Source organism: Salvia miltiorrhiza, unplaced genomic scaffold (genome assembly GCF_028751815.1).
Source record: "Salvia miltiorrhiza cultivar Shanhuang (shh) unplaced genomic scaffold, IMPLAD_Smil_shh original_scaffold_399, whole genome shotgun sequence".
In the NCBI taxonomy this organism is placed as follows: Eukaryota; Viridiplantae; Streptophyta; class Magnoliopsida; order Lamiales; family Lamiaceae; genus Salvia; species Salvia miltiorrhiza.
The window spans coordinates 308,098-325,538 of record NW_026651541.1 but is presented as its reverse complement, the minus strand read 5'-3'; the positions used below and the strand labels follow the sequence as shown (position 1 = coordinate 325,538).

Here is a 17,441-nt window from a genome sequence, read left to right as displayed (position 1 = left end):
TTATACTACAAAGAATAAGTTCTTTGAAGCAAGTTTGACCTTTGGCTTCTGGGTAAACAGAGATTTGCCTAAGGTCTAAGAGAATATGTGTAATCAGCAGTGACTGATTTTGGCTTTGGAATTCTCTTCTTCGATTCAAGCTTTGGGGAGGTTAAGCTTTAGGCTGAGTAGCAATTTCGGCAGAGCTTCAGCTTATGTCGTTGAATCGGTGAAGGTTGAAGTGATCCTCAAGCGCTATTTGTAGGAGAACTCTTGAATAGATTCGTTGGCGTAGAACGTCATCAAGTTTTCTTCCGTTGGAGAGCAATTCGAATTTGGGCTGAGGCTTCAATCTTCTAGGTTCTTTGTCTGGGTGGAAACGGCTCTCTTGATGGACAGGAGATGTGACGTCTCTGAAAATTAACCACCAGATAGGAATGACCTCTGCAGAGATAAGATCCTAAGATCTCTGCATTTAATGCGGCTGTACTTTGTGAGTACGTGGCTTCCTCTGAACGTTGGAAGATCAGTCTGAGGAGGAATGTTCAACTGATACTTGACTTTAGTATCAGTCCATTACACACATTAAGTAATCAGTTCCTAACTGATTCTTCAACTGATACTTCAGTTGGTATCTGCAGTCTTCAGTCCTTCGTTCTTCAGTCTTCAGTCTTCAGTCTTCGACACCGCAAGCTAAACTAGAACCGAACTCTAACACTTGAGTTCAAAACAATTCTAGTCTATTACAAATACGACCTATGAATTTTGGTATCATCAAAACAAGGATTAGGATATTCCACAAGGTTCCCAACAGTTTCCCCCTTTTTGATGATGCCAAAACCACACAGCAGTTCTAGACAACAAAAGGACTGAACTCACAGTACAAGTTCTAAAACTGGGGTGAAACCAGTTCCCCCTTAACAATAGAACCTAAAAACTTGTACTTAGAGTTAAGAACGAAACAGTTCTAAAACAGAACAAGGAGAAGATAGAAAAACATAATCAGAGTCTGGACAAAGAGTCATTGTCTTTAGGTTGAGATCAAAATGAAGTTCTTTTCATTAATAAAAGACTGATAAGCCATCAGTCGAGGTACAGAGCAAGACTTACATTGGAGTAAAAAGAAAAACAAAAACAACATGGGAAACCCATGGACTCCAGCAGTCTGCTTGGCTGCGCCTTGAACTTCTTGATCTTCATCTTCTGTCTTCGTGTCTTCATGTTCCTAAGCTTGTTCCACTCTCACTTGTTTTCCGTTGAGTTGAGGTCTTTACTGGAACGTCGTCCTTACAACTTCTGGTGATCCTTTGTAGTCTTATCTTCAGTCAAGAAATAAGATGATGATCTGTCTTCCAACTTTTTCCCCCTTTTTGGCAACATAAAAAAGAGAGCTGATGATGAAGACAATGATCAGACGTTACCCAACTCCTAGTCTCAGAAGCTCTTGAGAAGATTCGAGAATAGGGTGAGTCCAGATATGCAGAAGAGGAGAACGCCAGTGATGAGGTGAGGAGATGAGAGAGACGGAGAAGTGGAGGAGGACAAGAGAACGTAGAATACGGAAGATAGAAGAAGGCTGCCTTGGAAAGAGGAGAAGGCTGCCTTATGAGGAGAAGAAAGAGTTGGTGAATTGGAAAGAAAGAGAGAAGAAAAGATGGGCTTGAGAAGGAAGAATCGAGTCGGTGGCAGCTGAGAAGACTAACACCGTCGATTCACCGGCACATGGTCTTTGAAGAATAGACCTGGTGCGGCTGAAGATGCCGGCCAACAACGAGAGAAGTCTCGTTGTTTGTTGCAAGCCAGGGAGGAGTGCAATATCTGCGATAAGGAAAATCTCATCCAGAAGCTGTGAAGCTTCTTGGCGCCAGGCATGAGGATGGAAGACACTCGCTTCGCTGGATACAAGTGAGGGTAGAGCAAACTTTGACGCCGGAGAGACGTTGAGATCCAGTGGAAGGGTCCGGTGAAGACCAAGTATGTGAGCGTCATTCTCCCACTCCATGACTTTGCAGTCATAGATTTCTCCTTTAGTCGGAACAATTTTTCTCTGCAGCTTTGGAAATATTGAAGGATTTTCTCACAGTGAAGGCTGTGGAGATTTGTTAGTTGATGCAGAAAAATAGTGAAGACAACATGGTATAAATAGACAAGATGTGTACCACGTAAGAAGATGAAAAGTTTTTCGAAGACTGTGCCTAAAATATTTTTGAAGAAATTTTCACGTCCGCCGTCACTGCAGGGGACTGAGACTTCAAAAAGGTGAGAGGCATCATTGCATTATGTCATGTCAATGAGGTTCTCAAGAAATTTTATCACAGAGGCAAAAGGGGTTGGAAAGATTTTTGGCAAAAGATCAGGACAAGTTCAATCAAAACAGATTTTCCCTTTAAAAAAAAACTTGTCCTTCTCGGATATTCCATTTTCCAACAATCAGTTAAAGTTTTTGAAAGAAACTGATCAGTTAGAGAAAGATTTTGAACTGAAACTCAAAACTCTGAACTGAAATAACTGATTTGAAAAGTAAGCTTTTAAAATACTTACTGATCGACTGAACATTGCAGTCAGTCGATACCACTTGATCCTGGTTGAATCATCAGGATGGCTTCTTCTTCAGATGAGCGTTCTGACTTCATCGCTTTCCACATCGTCGATCGTAGACTCAGCAGTTGGTTGACCACCAGTCAACATGACTATTTGAGAAAGTCTTCAAACACAGCATCACTCTTCAGGGTTGATGAGGCCGATCTTTCCACACAGATCGTTGAACCTCTCTTCTGGAAGAGCCTTGGTCAGCAGGTCCGCTCTCTGAACAGCAGTGGGAATCCATTCCACAGAGATATTCTTCTTTTCGACATGATCATGGATGAAGTGATGTCGAATAGCAATATGCTTAACTCTGGTGTGATGAACTGGATTCTGAGAGATTGCAATAGCACTGGAGCTGTCGCAATAGATTGGAACCTCCTTTTCGTCGATCCCATAGTCCTTCAATTGATGGACTAACCACAGGATTTGTGAGCAGCAGCTTCCGGCAGCAACATATTCAGCTTCAGTTGTGGAGGTGGCGACAGAAGTCTGCTTCTTTGAAAACCAAGAGATGAGCTTGTTGCCTAGGAATTGACATGTTCTGGAGGTTGATTTGCGATCAAGCTTGCATCCACCGAACTCTGAGTCTGAATATCCGGTGAGCTTGATGTCGTCGTCTGCTGGATACCACAATCCTAAATTGGGTGTGCCTTTGAGATATCTTAGTATTCGCTTTGCTGCATCCAAGTGAGCTTCCTTTGGATCTGATTGATATCTTGCACATACCCCGACTGCAAATGCGATGTCTGGTCTGCTCGCAGTCAAATACAGCAAAGATCCAATGATTTCTATGTACTTCGTCGAAGAGACAGATTTTCCTTCTGAACCTGGATCAACTTTCCAGTTTGTGTTCATTGGGATCTTAACTGATTTCATGTGCTGAATACCGAACTTGACTATCAGTTCCTTAGCATACTTGGATTGACTGATCAGTATTTCTTCGTTGGTCTGCTTGACTTGCAATCCGAGAAAGAAATTCATTTCTCCCATCATGGACATTTGGAATTTGTTGGTCATGATGTCAGCAAACTTCTTGCACATGCGTTCGGATTTGGATCCGAAAATTATGTCACCGACATAAATCTGAACAAGCAAAGGATCTTCTCCTTCTTTGAGAGTGAACAGAGTTCTGTCCACAGATCCTTTCTTGAAACCTTGTTCAACAAGATACTCCGAGAGAGTATCATACCACGCTCTTGGTGCTTGTTTCAATCCATAGAGCGCTTTCTTCAGCTTGTACACCTTTTCTGGTCCAGCAACCTCAAACCCTAGAGGTTGTTCCACATAGACTTCATCTGTGAGCACTCCATTGAAAAATGCACACTTGACATCCATTTGGTGTACCTTGAAACCTTTGTGAGCTGCGAAGGCTAAGAAGAGTCTGACTGCTTCCAATATGGCAACTGGAGCGAACGTTTCGTCGTAGTCGATTCCTTCTTCTTGACTGTATCCTTTAGCTACAAGCCTTGCTTTGTTTCTCACAAAGTTTCCTTCTTCGTCTTTCTTGTTCTTGAAAATCCATTTCAAGCCAATCACCTTTGCATCGTCTCGTCGATCCACAAGCTCCCAAACTGAATTCCGGTTGAATTCATTGAGTTCTTCTTGCATTGCGATGACCCACTGAGTCACTTCAGAGCTTCTTCAACATCCTTGGGCTCTGTAGATGATAAGAAACAGCTGAAAATCTTATCTTCGTTGATGCAGTTCTGATTGATGTCAAAGACGAGGTTGCACATTGATCTCCGAGTCTTGACGCCATCCGATGGTTCTCCAATGATGTTCTCCTTTGAGTGGAGTTCAAACCATCTTCGATACTTCTTTATCTCTTCTGGAGATGGTGGGGCTTCTTCGGTCAGAATGGTTCTGAGGTGTTGAGCACCTTCTGGAGCATGGGAGAGTTGAGCTGGAGCTGCTTCACCACGTTCAACTTGATCTTCAGCAAATGGAGTTCCCCCTTGACTGATGCCATCTGCATTAGCTCCAGTCTGAACTTCAGACCTTTGGTTGATCTTTTGATACTGAAGCTTCTCAGTATCTTCATCTTTGCCTGGTCCCCACACCAAGACAGTAGAGGGCTCGGTTTGTAGATTTCAGCTTTGGAACCTTCAGTGTTCTGGACATACTTTTCAGCTTCTTGTTCCCTGAAATCATCTGTAGACTCATCAAAGATCACATGAGGTGTTTCTTCAACACAAAGAGTTTGAGAATTAAATACTCGATAGGCTTTGCTTGATCGTTCTGTTCCAGAGTATCCAAGAAAGACTCCTGGATCAGCTTTGCTATCAAAAGTGTTTAACCTCTTCTTTTCATTGTTGTGGATGAAACACTTAGAACCGAAAGCATGAAAGTAGGCAATTGATGGCTTTCTATTCTTCTATAGCTCGTATGGAGTTTTTCCATGTCTCTGAGTGAGGAAGGAGCGATTCTGCGTGTAGCATGCGTTGTTGACTACTTCGGCCTAAAACTTCAAGGGGGGTTTTGATTCGGCTAGCATCATCCTTGCTGCTTCCTTCAAAGACCGGTTTCTTCTTTCTACAACTCCGTTCTGCTGTGGAGTTCTTGCTGCAGAAGTTTGATGACTGATTCCTTGTTCATCACAATACTCACGAATGATAGTATTGAGGAACTCAGTCCCACGATCTGATCTGATGCTGATGATGTTGACTTCCTTTTCAACGCTCAATCTTCTCAGTAGCTTTGGCAGTTCCTCCAGCGTCTCATTCTTCTTGAAGATAAAGATAACCCAAGTATATCGTGAATAGTCATCCACAACTACTAAGGTGTACTTGCTACCGTTGTAGCTTCTTGGAGTGATAGGGCCAAACAGATCCATGTGAAGTAGATGCAGAATTCTTTCAGAGAAGTGTCCTGTCTTTAACTTGAATGACATTCGCGTCTGCTTTCCTCTTTGACATGCTTCACATTCTTGCTTCTTCTGGAACACAATAGAAGGGAGACCTTCTACCAATTGATGATTAGCAAGCTTGTTGATCGTCTTGAAGTTGAGATGGTTGAGTCTCTTGTGCCACAACCAGTTGAGCTCCGAGCTGCTTTTGCTGATGAGGCATGTTTCTGGTGGGCTGTCTTCCCATGAAACGACGTAGAGACTTCCTTGTCTGAATCCTTTCAGAACCACCTTCTTTTGATTGTTTCTAACAGTGAATTCATCCTTCTTGATCTTCACTGTGAAACCGCTGTCACAAAATTGACTCACAGACAACAGATTATGTTTAAGACCAGAAACAAAGCTAACATTACTGATACTGGCGTTACCCATGTTGAGCACACCGTAGCCTTTTGTTTCTCCGATTGAGTTATCTCCGAATGCAACTTTAGATCCAGCTTTCTTAACATACTGAGACAGATATTCTTTGTAGCCCGTCATGTGCTTCGAGCAGCCACTATCCAAATACCATGTTCTGATTGAAGCTTTAACCTCTTCCTTCTTTTTGTGTTTCTTGACATTGACCTGCAAGGAAGAGTTGCTTCAGGCACCCAATCAAGCTTTGGGTCCTTCGATGTTAGCTCGAATTCCCTTTAGAACCCATATCTGCTTCAGAATTGGTCTGGCTGATCTCTTGCGCTTTGTTGATTGTCTGATTGACGTTGTTGGCGCTTTAGTTGGCACACGAACATTCTTCTGTTGAGAAATTCCTTTAAAGGCCTCACTCTTGTAGCAGTTCTGTCTGATGAGTGGTTGAGGTCTTCTTTGCTCGGCGAAGTATCTTTCTTGAGATACTCGAGTCTTTGCAGACTTATGGAGACTTGACTGAGGAACATGAGTCATTTGATGTCCAGTAGCTTGTCGTCGTGGAAGTTGCTTGGCTCGACTGGACTCAGCATTGTTTGGTCTCCATGGATGTTGTTCCTTCTGAAACTGAACTGATGTCAGTCTCTGACTGATGTGGCCTTTCTTCCCCCTGGATTGGTGAGGAAGATTCTTCTTGATTCCTGATGTTCCTTCCCCGATCTTTGACTGAAATCTACTTTCCAGTCTTCTCAGTAGAATGATCTGGTTGGGGGCCTCCTTTGCTCGTCTGTAGCTCCGTAGAGGTGGAACATTTGATCTTGCCATCAGTCTGCGTTTGCGAACTTCATCCATATCATGATCTCTTGATTCTTCTGATGATGTGATTTCAGAAGGATCTTCCTTTGAAGCGATCATGACTTTCTTTCCTTTGTCAGCTGCAACCTTTCCTCCAATGCTTTTAACAAGACCTTTCGATGGAAAGTTGCTCATCATGGGAGACTGCATCATGTAGTTCTTGACTGTTTCTTCCAGCTTGTGATTGAGCCTCTTGATCTCATGAGATGCTCTTTCACATTCTGAGTTGGAGATTCTGAGCTTTTCTTCCAGTCGGCTGTTCTCCATGATTAGCTGATCAAGACAAGTTTCATCCGGAAAGTAGATGATTGTCTGATTCCTAGCTCGTTCATCATTGATCTCCTTGTCCATTTTCTGATTCTGCTTGAGGAGATCTTCGAACATTTTCCTCAACTGACAATGATCAGTCATGAGTTGATCAAACTCGTCAGTTTCATCGGATGAGCTTTCTCCAGATTCTGAGTGGTCTCCTGAAAGCATCAGGAAGTTATCAGTATAAGGAGTTTTTGAGTGAGAGATTACCTCTGAGCCATTCATTCCATTGTCGTAGCTGTTGTCAGCCACGCTTTCAGATTCATTGGCCATCAGGGCTCGGCTCTCATCGTCTGAGCTGGAACTGTCGAAGTCGGATGATTCTGATGTGTCTTTGGAAGAATCAGCATCGTCAGCAACCATCGCTTTCTTCTTCGAAAAGCTGCGATCTTTCTTGGATTTCAGTTCTCTACGCTCAGCTTGAGTCAGATCAGGGCATTCATTTCGAAAGTGCCCTTTCTTTCTACATCCAAAGCATTCCATGTCTTTGATGTCGTAAGCGGCTGACTTCCTTTCTCCGCTTCGATCTGTGGAATGTCTGGAGTTGCTTTCTCTTTCTTTTCCTTTGTAGTGCTGCTTGTGGAACCTTCTGTACTTCCGGAACTTGGACTCCATTTTGTTGAATCTTTCAGTCAACAAAGCATATTGACTGAAGAAGTCCTCAGGGTTGAGTTCCGTTGGTTCCTTGATCTGCTTCTTGCCTTCTCTTGTTGAGGCTTTCAGTGCTGCTCCTCTTGAGGTTGATGGACCATCTTCGTCTGATCCTCTAGCCTTCTTGATTCCAAGATTTCTCAGAAGGTCGAACTCATTTGCATGAGATCGGAGAAAAGCTTGTTTGTCGGGAGCTGACTGAATCCTGGCTTATGCTGATGAGCGACTAAGTAGATCTGCCATTCTCCTCGTGGCAGTGCTCGAAGAATCTTCAGGTTGATTTCTCGTTGAGTGTATTTGTCTTTAGAAATGGATTGAACTTCATTCAAGATTTGATTGAATCTAAGTTCCATTTCCTCGACAGATTCATTCTTGAGCATGAGGAATGAGTCGAACTTCTGGCAAGCTATGGATAGCTTATTCTCCTTGATTTCCTCAGAACCTACGCACATTCTTTCCAGAATGTCCCACATCTCCTTTGCAGTTCCACACTTGATGATCTTCATGACATGCTTGTCGGGAACGGTGCCGGAGATGATGCTTTTGGCGAGGTTGTCAAGCTCATCTTGCTTCCTTTATTCGGTGGTGAAGTCTGTGTTTTGCTTGGGCTGGACCTCATCGTAAGGATCTTGTTGTGGATCAACAGGAATCCGTTTGATGGTTTCGGTGATGATGATTGGTCCGCTGGTGATGACTTCCCACATTCGGCAATGTTGGGCGGTGAGGAAGCTTTCAAGCCGGAACTTCCATATGTCGTATTTTTCAATACTAAACATAGGTAGAGAAGATAATCTGCTGTGGTTAGTCTCCATAAAAAAAGAGAGAACAGATAACAACAGATAGAACAGATAGCAAGCACATAAAGAAAGAGATAACTTTTTCGAGACCTTTAAGAAAAATGATCTAGTTCAATTAGAACCTAATCAGACACAGAGTGTTCTTGCGAACAACCTGCTCTGATACCAATTGTTAGGTCCAGAGGGTCTCGAATAGGTGTATGGAGGGGAGGGGGGGAATACACCTATGGGCTATTTTAAAAACTCCTCAATCAGAGGGATCTCAGTCAGAGATCTAAACGAAACTTTACAAGCAAACAAAGACACCTGTTCAACTGAAAACAGTTTTGACCAAACAGGGTTGACGACTGATACTGAAAGCTCTTCAGTAAAGAGTTATCAGTTAAGTTGCTGGAACTTAACTGATGCAAATAAAGCCTTCAGTCGGGTTTGCTAAAACAAAGATGATAACACTCTTCCTGACTATCAGAAGATAGATCAGTCAGACTGATATCATACGCAGCGGAAATTAAACTTAGTTTCGCAATGGCCTCAATGGAGCACGTTATTGGTCTTTAGGTTTCTCTTTGCAGTTAATCAGTGTTCAGTTTATCAATTGAAATAACACATGTAAGAATATAAAACTGAAAGCTGTAAATAACACAGAGACTTTTACGTGGTTCGGAAAAACCCTTTCCTACATCCACGGTCGGTTGATCAGACCAACAATCCACTCCGCAAGTGCTTAACAGGCGCACTGCAAACCAAACCGTGTGCTTGCCGGGTGCACACAACCGTACCACTGAAGAAAACCCTTCTTCAGTACCCACGCTTCACTCGCGTCGGATTTCTCTTGCTCAGCACAACCCGTGCTAAGACTTCTCACTCAGAGTCAGAGTACCTTCCTGAACTCCGAATCACTCAAACACTCTTTTGGGGGGGAGGTTTGAACGAGTGCCAACTATACTACAAAGAACAAGTTCTTTGAAGCAAGTTTGACCTTTGGCTTCTGGGTAAACAGAGATTTGCCTAAGGTCTAAGAGAATATGTGTAATCAGCAGTGACTGATTTTGGCTTTGGAATTCTCTTCTTCGATTCAAGCTTTGGGGAGGTTAAGCTTTAGGCTGAGTAGCAATTTCGGCAGAGCTTCAGCTTATGTCGTTGAATCGGTGAAGGTTGAAGTGATCCTCGAGCGCTATTTATAGGAGAACTCTTGAATAGATCCGTTGGCGTCATCAAGTTTTCTTCCGTTGGAGAGCAATTCGAATTTAGGCTGAGGCTTCAATCTTTGAGGTTCCTTGTCTGGGTGGAAACGGCTCTCTTGATGGACAGGAGATGTGACGTCTCTGAAAAGTAACCACCAGATAGGAATGACCTCTGCAGAGATAAGATCCTAAGATCTCTGCATTTAATGCGGCTGTACTTTGTGAGTACGTGGCTTCCTCTGAACGTTGGAAGATCAGTCCGAGGAGGAATGTTCAACTGATACTTGACTTTAGTATCAGTCCATTGCGCGCATTAAGTAATCAGTTCCTAACTGATTCTTCAACTGATACTTCAGTTGGTATCTGCAGTCTTCAGTCCTTCGTTCTTCAGTCTTCGACACCGTAAGCTAAACTAGAACCGAACTCTAACACTTGAGTTCAAAACAATTCTAGTCTATTACAAATACGACCTATAAATTTTGGTATCATCAAAACAAGGATTAGGATATTCCACAAGGTTCCCAACAACAACTTTCAGTTTTTACATTCTTAATTGTGTACAAGCCTTCTCCAACTGAAAACTGATTAACTGCAAAGAGAAACTTAATTTCTGACAACGTGATTAATCTCACAGGTTATTTCGAAACAAAAGTTTTCCGCTGCGTGTGTTATTAATCTAACTGATTTATTTTCGGATAGTCAGTAAGATTCATAACATCTCTATGTTCAACAAATTCGATTGAAGCTTTACGTGTATCAGTTAGAGTCTTTGACTTAACTGATAACTATTTACTGAAGAGTATTCAATATCAGTCGTCAACCTTGTTTTGCTAAAACTCTTTTAACTAAAAAGGTTGTGTCAGTTTGTGTTTCAAGTTTCATCTTCAAAAATAGCCTATAGGTGTATTCCCCCCCCACTCATACACTTATTCGAGACCATTCGGACCTGACAAGAGGTTCATATTTAAATATCTCAAAACTAATTAAAAAATCAGAAAAATATGAGTAATATAAAAATAAAATCATAACAAAAAATATATTTATATAAATAAAGAAATAATTCGTACACATAATTAAGTATAATAATTTAAATTCTAATTTTTAGATATATATAACTAGTTTTTTTATTTATAAATTCATATAAAATATTAAAATAATTAAAATAATTATAATTAAACAATCATGTAATTTTTTTTAAAAGAAAATAAATGGCACCTACTTATTTTTTCAGCAACATAAATAAAATGAAAAAAAGTATAAATGTTCACCATTAAAGATAAATGAGAAAGAATAAAAATTAATTTTAATACATGAAATGATAATAATTTATTTGTTTCAATTTTTTTTTATAATTTTTATATCAAATTAATGATCTTTTCGTAATCTTTAATTCAATACTCATATTGGATATTTTTTTTCATGAAGTTAATGGTTTTTTGAAAAAATAAAATAAAATAAAATAACTAAAGAAAAAAGAAAATTTAATAAAAAAAAATTGAGAGAAAAGAGAAAATTTTAACTACGGGTGTTTGCGGTTTGGTTTGGTACAGTTTGACATTAAAATCAAACCAAACCGTACCGTAAAATACGGTTTGACAATTTTTTTAAACCAAACCAAACTGTATTAATATCAAAACCAAACCAAACCAAGATGTATAAATATGGTTTGGTGTGATTTGGTTTGCAGTTTTTTATATTTTTTATTTTCCTATTTAGAAGTAATAAAAAAAATCGAACTTCTAAGATATTTAATAATAATAATAATAATAATAATAATAATAATAATAATAATAATAATAATAATAATAAAATCGAAACACATTAAGAACTATTTTAAGATATAAATGAAATGACCCTATCTTTCTTTTTTAACTTAGAGAAAGTAACTATGTAAGTGTGCAACAAATTACTAAATTAATAACAACAACAACAACAACAATAATAAGAACTTTAAATATAGTATGATATACGGTTTGGTTTATTTTATATTTTTCAAAAATATAAACCAAATCATATTTTTTAAACCGTAAACTAACCCAAATCGCACAAATACGGTTTGATTTGATTTGGTTTACGGTTTAAACCAAATTGTGAACACTCCTAAATTTGACGATAAAAAAACTTCTGTAGATTCTTTAATACACATCTATCTATATAATATATAAAAGAGGAGTTTTCTTCATCCATTTTTTTCCTTTCATTTTTTCTCTCTCTTCTCCCATCAATTTTTTCACTATGTTTTTTTAATTTTAATTATTTTTTAAACATCGTCAAATTTGATTTTATGAAAACATATTCAATATGCATCTTAAGTTTAAGTTTGTAACAAAATTTCTAATGTAGTATAAAAATTATTAAAAATGAATTTAAAACAAATAGGTTATTAAAATTTTAAAATATTTTATTTTCTTTCTATTTGCTAAAATTTTACAACTTTTTTATTTATGTGTGTGTATGAAAATATTAATTTATTCATTATTAAGTGGGATACTCGATAATAATAATGTGTACATTATTAAATAATTTAGAATTATTAATAACTATAATTATCAATATACTTTATACATAGTTAAATATTACCTTTTTAAATTCAGAAATTTATTGAGTAATTGATATTTTATTTTTAAATCGTATATATTCTACATTTATTAATATTTCAATTTTGTTTAATATTTATATTTATTTATTTAAAATGTCATTTAATTTCGATTTCGCCGTGCATCGCACGGATGAGCGTACTAGTACTATATTAAAAAGAGAGTTTCCAATTTGAAATCAATTTCAAATTTATTTCAAAATCGAGTGGCAATTTTCTAGTTATAATAAAATTGAAGGTTTATGTTTAAACTATATATTTTTATTTTTATTTTTATTTTCTTTAACTTCTTATTTGTTGTTACATTTCTTTCCAAAATTGTCAAATGTGATTAATTATAAAATATTTAATATGCACATATCAAATTAAAGATCACGATAAGAGCTTTAATATGAATATTTTCTGAAAATATTTGATTTAAAATGTAAAAAATAAATTTGTTTAGATATTAAAGTTTTATAGTTTCTCTCTCTTCTCTCATCTTTTTTGAATAAATATATTTTTAATTATTTTTAATTAGTATCGGGATGCAGATGCTAGTGCTAATTAAGTAAGTAGCCAAATTAATTTCCCAAAAGTCAAAGAATAAGTGATGGGGTTTTAATCCTCAAATTAACAACTTACAATGTAAACGTATGTACAAACTCTTCATCTGTTGAGGTTCAGCAATCGATTGAGAGAGAGAGGGAGAGCTCCAAAATGGAAGCAGTGGAACTCCTTCTAGATAAGCTCCAGCAGCTATGTCTGTACCAGGCACATTTGATCAAGGACTGTAAGGACGACGTGGAGAATCTGGAGAAGAATCTCCAACTTGTGAAAGCCTTTCTGAAAGACTCCTCCGGCAAGAAGCAGCAAACGCTAGTCCTCCAAATACGCGATTTGGTTTACGAGATGGAGGACATCATCGACGCCTATGTAACAAATGCTGCAACCAACAAGTCCAAGAGCTTCTTCAGCAGAGTAGTTTTGGCTAAGCCGCCGGTCAACCTCCTCGGCGTTGACCAAAGATTCCAGTCACTCCTCCGCCAGATCGAAACTTTCAGGGATGCCTCTTCCACCACCTCTCTTGTTCAACACCCCAAACAGGTCCTTCATTTTTTTCTATTTTGTTTTCTCCTTTCTCATATACTCTACGTGATTTAGGCAAACAATAACCAAATCTAACTGGAATTCGATTTATTTTTTACGATATTTTTAATTCTTGTTAATCTATTTAAGTATGCTGCGAGCCTGCGGATGTTCTAAGTTCTCAATATGGTATGGTTTTACCAAATTAGGCTGCCTGTGGTATATATAGTTAATGGTTACTTTTAAAGTTCCTTCAAGCATCGTTAACGACTTTTATTCCTAAAAAAAGGTTTAAGACTTCATCATTGAAATTTCGCAACTTTTTACCAATTTGAAAGTTAATCGACTCTAAAATGTTTATAGTCACTGAAATATTCGCCCTACCATTGCACCGGAAAGCTACCTGAGCAGTTAACCTTTCCACAAGATCAGTTTCTGTAGCTTTTATGTTTACTTCTTGTGGATTTATATTTCTAAAATTACTTACTTTTAATTAATTTGTCTTTGGCTGACAGAATAGTCCCCGCGTTTTGACTCGTATTGTAAGAACACATAAATGATAAAAGTCATGTTTACTGTGCAAATTAAGATTTAAATGCAATTAATTAACTCTAGAAAAGAGTACATAAATTTAGTCATTAAAATAAAACATGTATCTTTCTTCTCCTAAGCTTTCTGAATTTAATGATGATCCTGAATTCCAACAGGAACCCCCGATTAGAGACAATTTAGTGGTGGGTTTGGAAGATGTGACAGAAGAAGTAAAAAGTTATCTGACTGAAGAAACTAATGAGCTTGATGTGATCACCATCGTTGGTATGCCTGGAATAGGCAAGACTGCACTCGCATGGAAGACTTATGCTGATCATGATGTCATTAATGAATTCCCTATCCGTATATGGATCGATGTATCGAGTGAGTTCACGATGAAGGAAGTCTTTTTTGCCATTTTGAAGCACATCCCCTCGCTCGCAGACGATATTAATGACAAAAATGAGGTCGAGTTAGCCCAACTTGTTGCTAAATATCTAAAGGACGGACACTTCTTGATTGTCATGGACGATGTGCTTTCAACTGATGATTGGGATAAACTCCAATTTGCTCTACCAAAGTCCATTAAGAAGGGGAAAGTCTTGATCACCAGTTGTAATGAGAGTGTAGCTTGGTATGCTAGCAAATACAGGTCTCCTCTCAGGGTGCGTTTCTTGAATCCTAGTGAGAGTTGGTCCCTACTTCGAGTTAAGGTTTTCGGTAATCTTGAATGCCCCACCGAATTGGAAGACATCGGAAGACTGATTGCGGACCAGTGTGAAGGGCTGCCACTAGCAATAGTGACTGTGGCACGTGCTCTTCTGGAAGGCAACTTGTCATCTTCAACTACGATAAGGGTGTGGACTAAAGTTTGCTCGCGAGTCCCTCAATACACTAGTAACATATTTCATCTTAACCTGCCTTACCAGTTGCGGATGTGCTTTCTCTATTTTGGGATGTTTCCATCCGACTTTGAGATCCCAGCGTGGACACTGATATGCATGTGGATTGCAGAAGGATTTGTACAACCCCGGGGAAGTGTCAGCTTGGAGGAAACTGCGGAATCCTACTTAAAGGATCTTGTTAGTAGGAACTTGGTTAGAGTCGAGAAGATCAAGAGCAATGGTAAAATTAAATCATGCCGCATTCATGGCATGCTACACGAGTATTGCAGAATTGAAGCTGGAAAAGAAGGGGTCCTCCAGCAAGTTCAGTTTAGTGATGGGGATTTTGATCCTCCCATCTCTGACCTGTCAAGCTGTTATCGCCTTTGTATTACTTCCAACATCTTGGATTTCCTTGCTTGCAAACCTTCTGGTCCTCGCGTCCGTTCCTTTGGTTTCTCCCATGATGAAGTTTGCTTACCTCTAGCGGAAATTTCCACCATCCCTGAAGCTTTCAAACAACTCAGAGTTTTAGCTGTTCCCATCAAATTTACCAAAATCCCAAGTGACATGTACCGATTGGTCCACCTGAGGTTCCTCACTTTGTCCTCTGATTTAGCTGTTCTTCCTGCTAGCCTTTCCAAGCTTTGGAGCATACAAACTCTTACAGTCAATACCACTAGTTGCACCCTTGAAATGAAAGCAGATATTTGTCAATTCACTCAGTTAAGGCATTTTAAGACGAATGTTTGTGCTACTTTGGCCACGACTGCTAAACATGGCAAAGAAGGTGAAAACCTTCAAACTCTAGCCACGGTTTCACCTGCAAGCTGCACGAAAGAATTTTTTGCCAGAGCTTGTAAGTTGAAGAAGCTGGGCATTCGTGGGAAACTATCCTTGTTTTTGGATGGAGAGATTGGATCATTTGATTGTTTGGGTGAACTGACTTGTCTTGAAAATCTGAAGCTACGAAATGACGTACCAGAAGGTCAACTGCGTAGGCTTCCCCCGGCCAATAAATTTCCACCAAGTCTGAGGAACCTAACATTAGCTGATACACAGCTTGATTGGAGTGAAATGCGTATCCTAGGGTTGCTTAAGGGGCTAGAGGTGCTCAAGTTGAAATGCAACGCATTCAAGGGAGGGAAATGGGTAACAGATGATGGAGGTTTTGAGCATCTTGAATCCCTGTACATTGAAGATACAGATTTAGTTGTTTGGGTAGCTTCCGCCCATCACTTTCCCAGGCTTACAACTCTTGAGCTGCGGAGATGTGAAAAACTAGATCAAATTCCAATTCAGCTAGCTGATATACCAACCCTCCAGTTTTTGGAATTGTACGATAGTAGACATGCAGCCGCTTCTGCCATTAGGATACGTGACGAGATTCAAGAACACATGCATGAACAAGGGCCGGGGAGGAACGCCACCAAATTCACGCTCTCCATTTACCCGCCCACTGAATGACCACCGTTGCCACTTGTCAGGTGAGCTAAGCTATCAATTATTCCATGTATACAGTTTTAGCTTTCTAATCATCATCTCTGATAAGGATAGTTTTCTTATTTTTCTTTATTAGTTATGAGATTGAATAAGGCCAATATTGGTTGTTTCGTGCTTTACACTAGGTTCTTACTATTAAGACACCTGACTCATGCCCCCCAAAAATGTTGAGGTTCCGTACATTGATGTTTTATTTATGTACAACGTCTTCATTTTCTTTTCTTTTTTTAATTTGATGTCTTTATTTTTCTTAAGATGAAATAAGTTTTGTTAAATGTACTACTAGTTTATCTATGTATATCTTGCCTCAGGCTCATATTTTATCAATGTTGTTATATGTTGCAGATGTCACTCAGAAGTTTCCAAAGAGATTATGGAAGATGCCTGCGTGGGAATCTTCTCGACAAATCTCGTAAACTAGCTTCAGTAGTTGAATAAATGTTGTACTTTTGTTGTTTTCCATTAAGAATGTTGTTTATTGCACCCTGCCTCTCTTACCCTGTTGGTTTGAGGTAATAATCATGTTGACTTGGACATTTTAGTATTTTTCAGTGACTTTCGTTTGAACACGAAATGGTAGAATTTGGGTGAATACGTTTCGTAGATTTGTGCTAGTATTGTTTATTAATTCAAGGGATAATTGCGTGAAAATACACAAACTTTGCCAAAAATTCATATTTGACGTGAAGTTAGGATTTTACATTTTAATACACCAACTTTCGTTGTTGTCCAAATTTGACACGATTTAATTCTTAAAAATTCAAAAAATAACCTCTTTTTGTAAATAATTATACAAAGACCCACTTATGTTATTATTTGGGACATTTAAACCAAAACAAGATATTTCCTTATGATGTTTTCTTTTAATCTTTGATCCATGCCTAAAATGGTTTAAAAGAAAACTTCATAAGGAAATATCTTATTTTGGTTTAAATGTCCCAAATTATAACATAAGTGGGTCTTTGTATAATTATTTACAAAAAGGGATTGTTTTTTGAATTTTTAAGAATTAGGTCGTGTCAAATTTGGACAACAACGAAAGTTGGTGTATTAAAATATAAAATCCTAACTTCGCGTCAAATATGGATTTTTAGCAAAGTTTGTGTATTTAGGTGCAATTTTCCCTTAATTCAATGATATCTTTAGGCTTTAATTTGGTGTTCAGCCCACAGAAAGCACTATCAATTTTTGGCATGTTAATGGTAAGCAAAAATATTTAAGAAATCTAGAGAAGTCATAACTCAT

The 17,441-nt window shown here is 38.6% G+C and overlaps 1 protein-coding gene across 1 annotated transcript; it reads left to right on the top strand.

Annotated features, from left to right (window-relative positions):
• Positions 1-12,754: 12,754 nt before the first annotated feature.
• Positions 12,755-16,801, top strand: LOC131004453 (putative late blight resistance protein homolog R1A-10). Its single transcript, XM_057931149.1, has 3 exons — positions 12,755-13,296; positions 13,986-16,180; positions 16,542-16,801. Exons 1-2 carry the CDS (start codon positions 12,910-12,912, stop codon positions 16,158-16,160), a joined length of 2,562 nt encoding a protein of 853 aa, XP_057787132.1. The 5' UTR covers positions 12,755-12,909; the 3' UTR covers positions 16,161-16,180; positions 16,542-16,801.
• The last annotated feature ends 640 nt before the right edge of the window (positions 16,802-17,441 follow it).

Excerpts from the sequence above, each read along its gene's own strand:
- LOC131004453 (XM_057931149.1), top strand. The coding sequence starts at position 12,910 with ATGGAAGCAGTGGAACTCCTTCTAGATAAGCTCCAGCAGCTATGTCTG. Across the intron at positions 13,297-13,985 it reads TTGTTCAACACCCCAAACAG|GAACCCCCGATTAGAGACAA; the intron begins GTCCTTCATTTT and ends GAATTCCAACAG.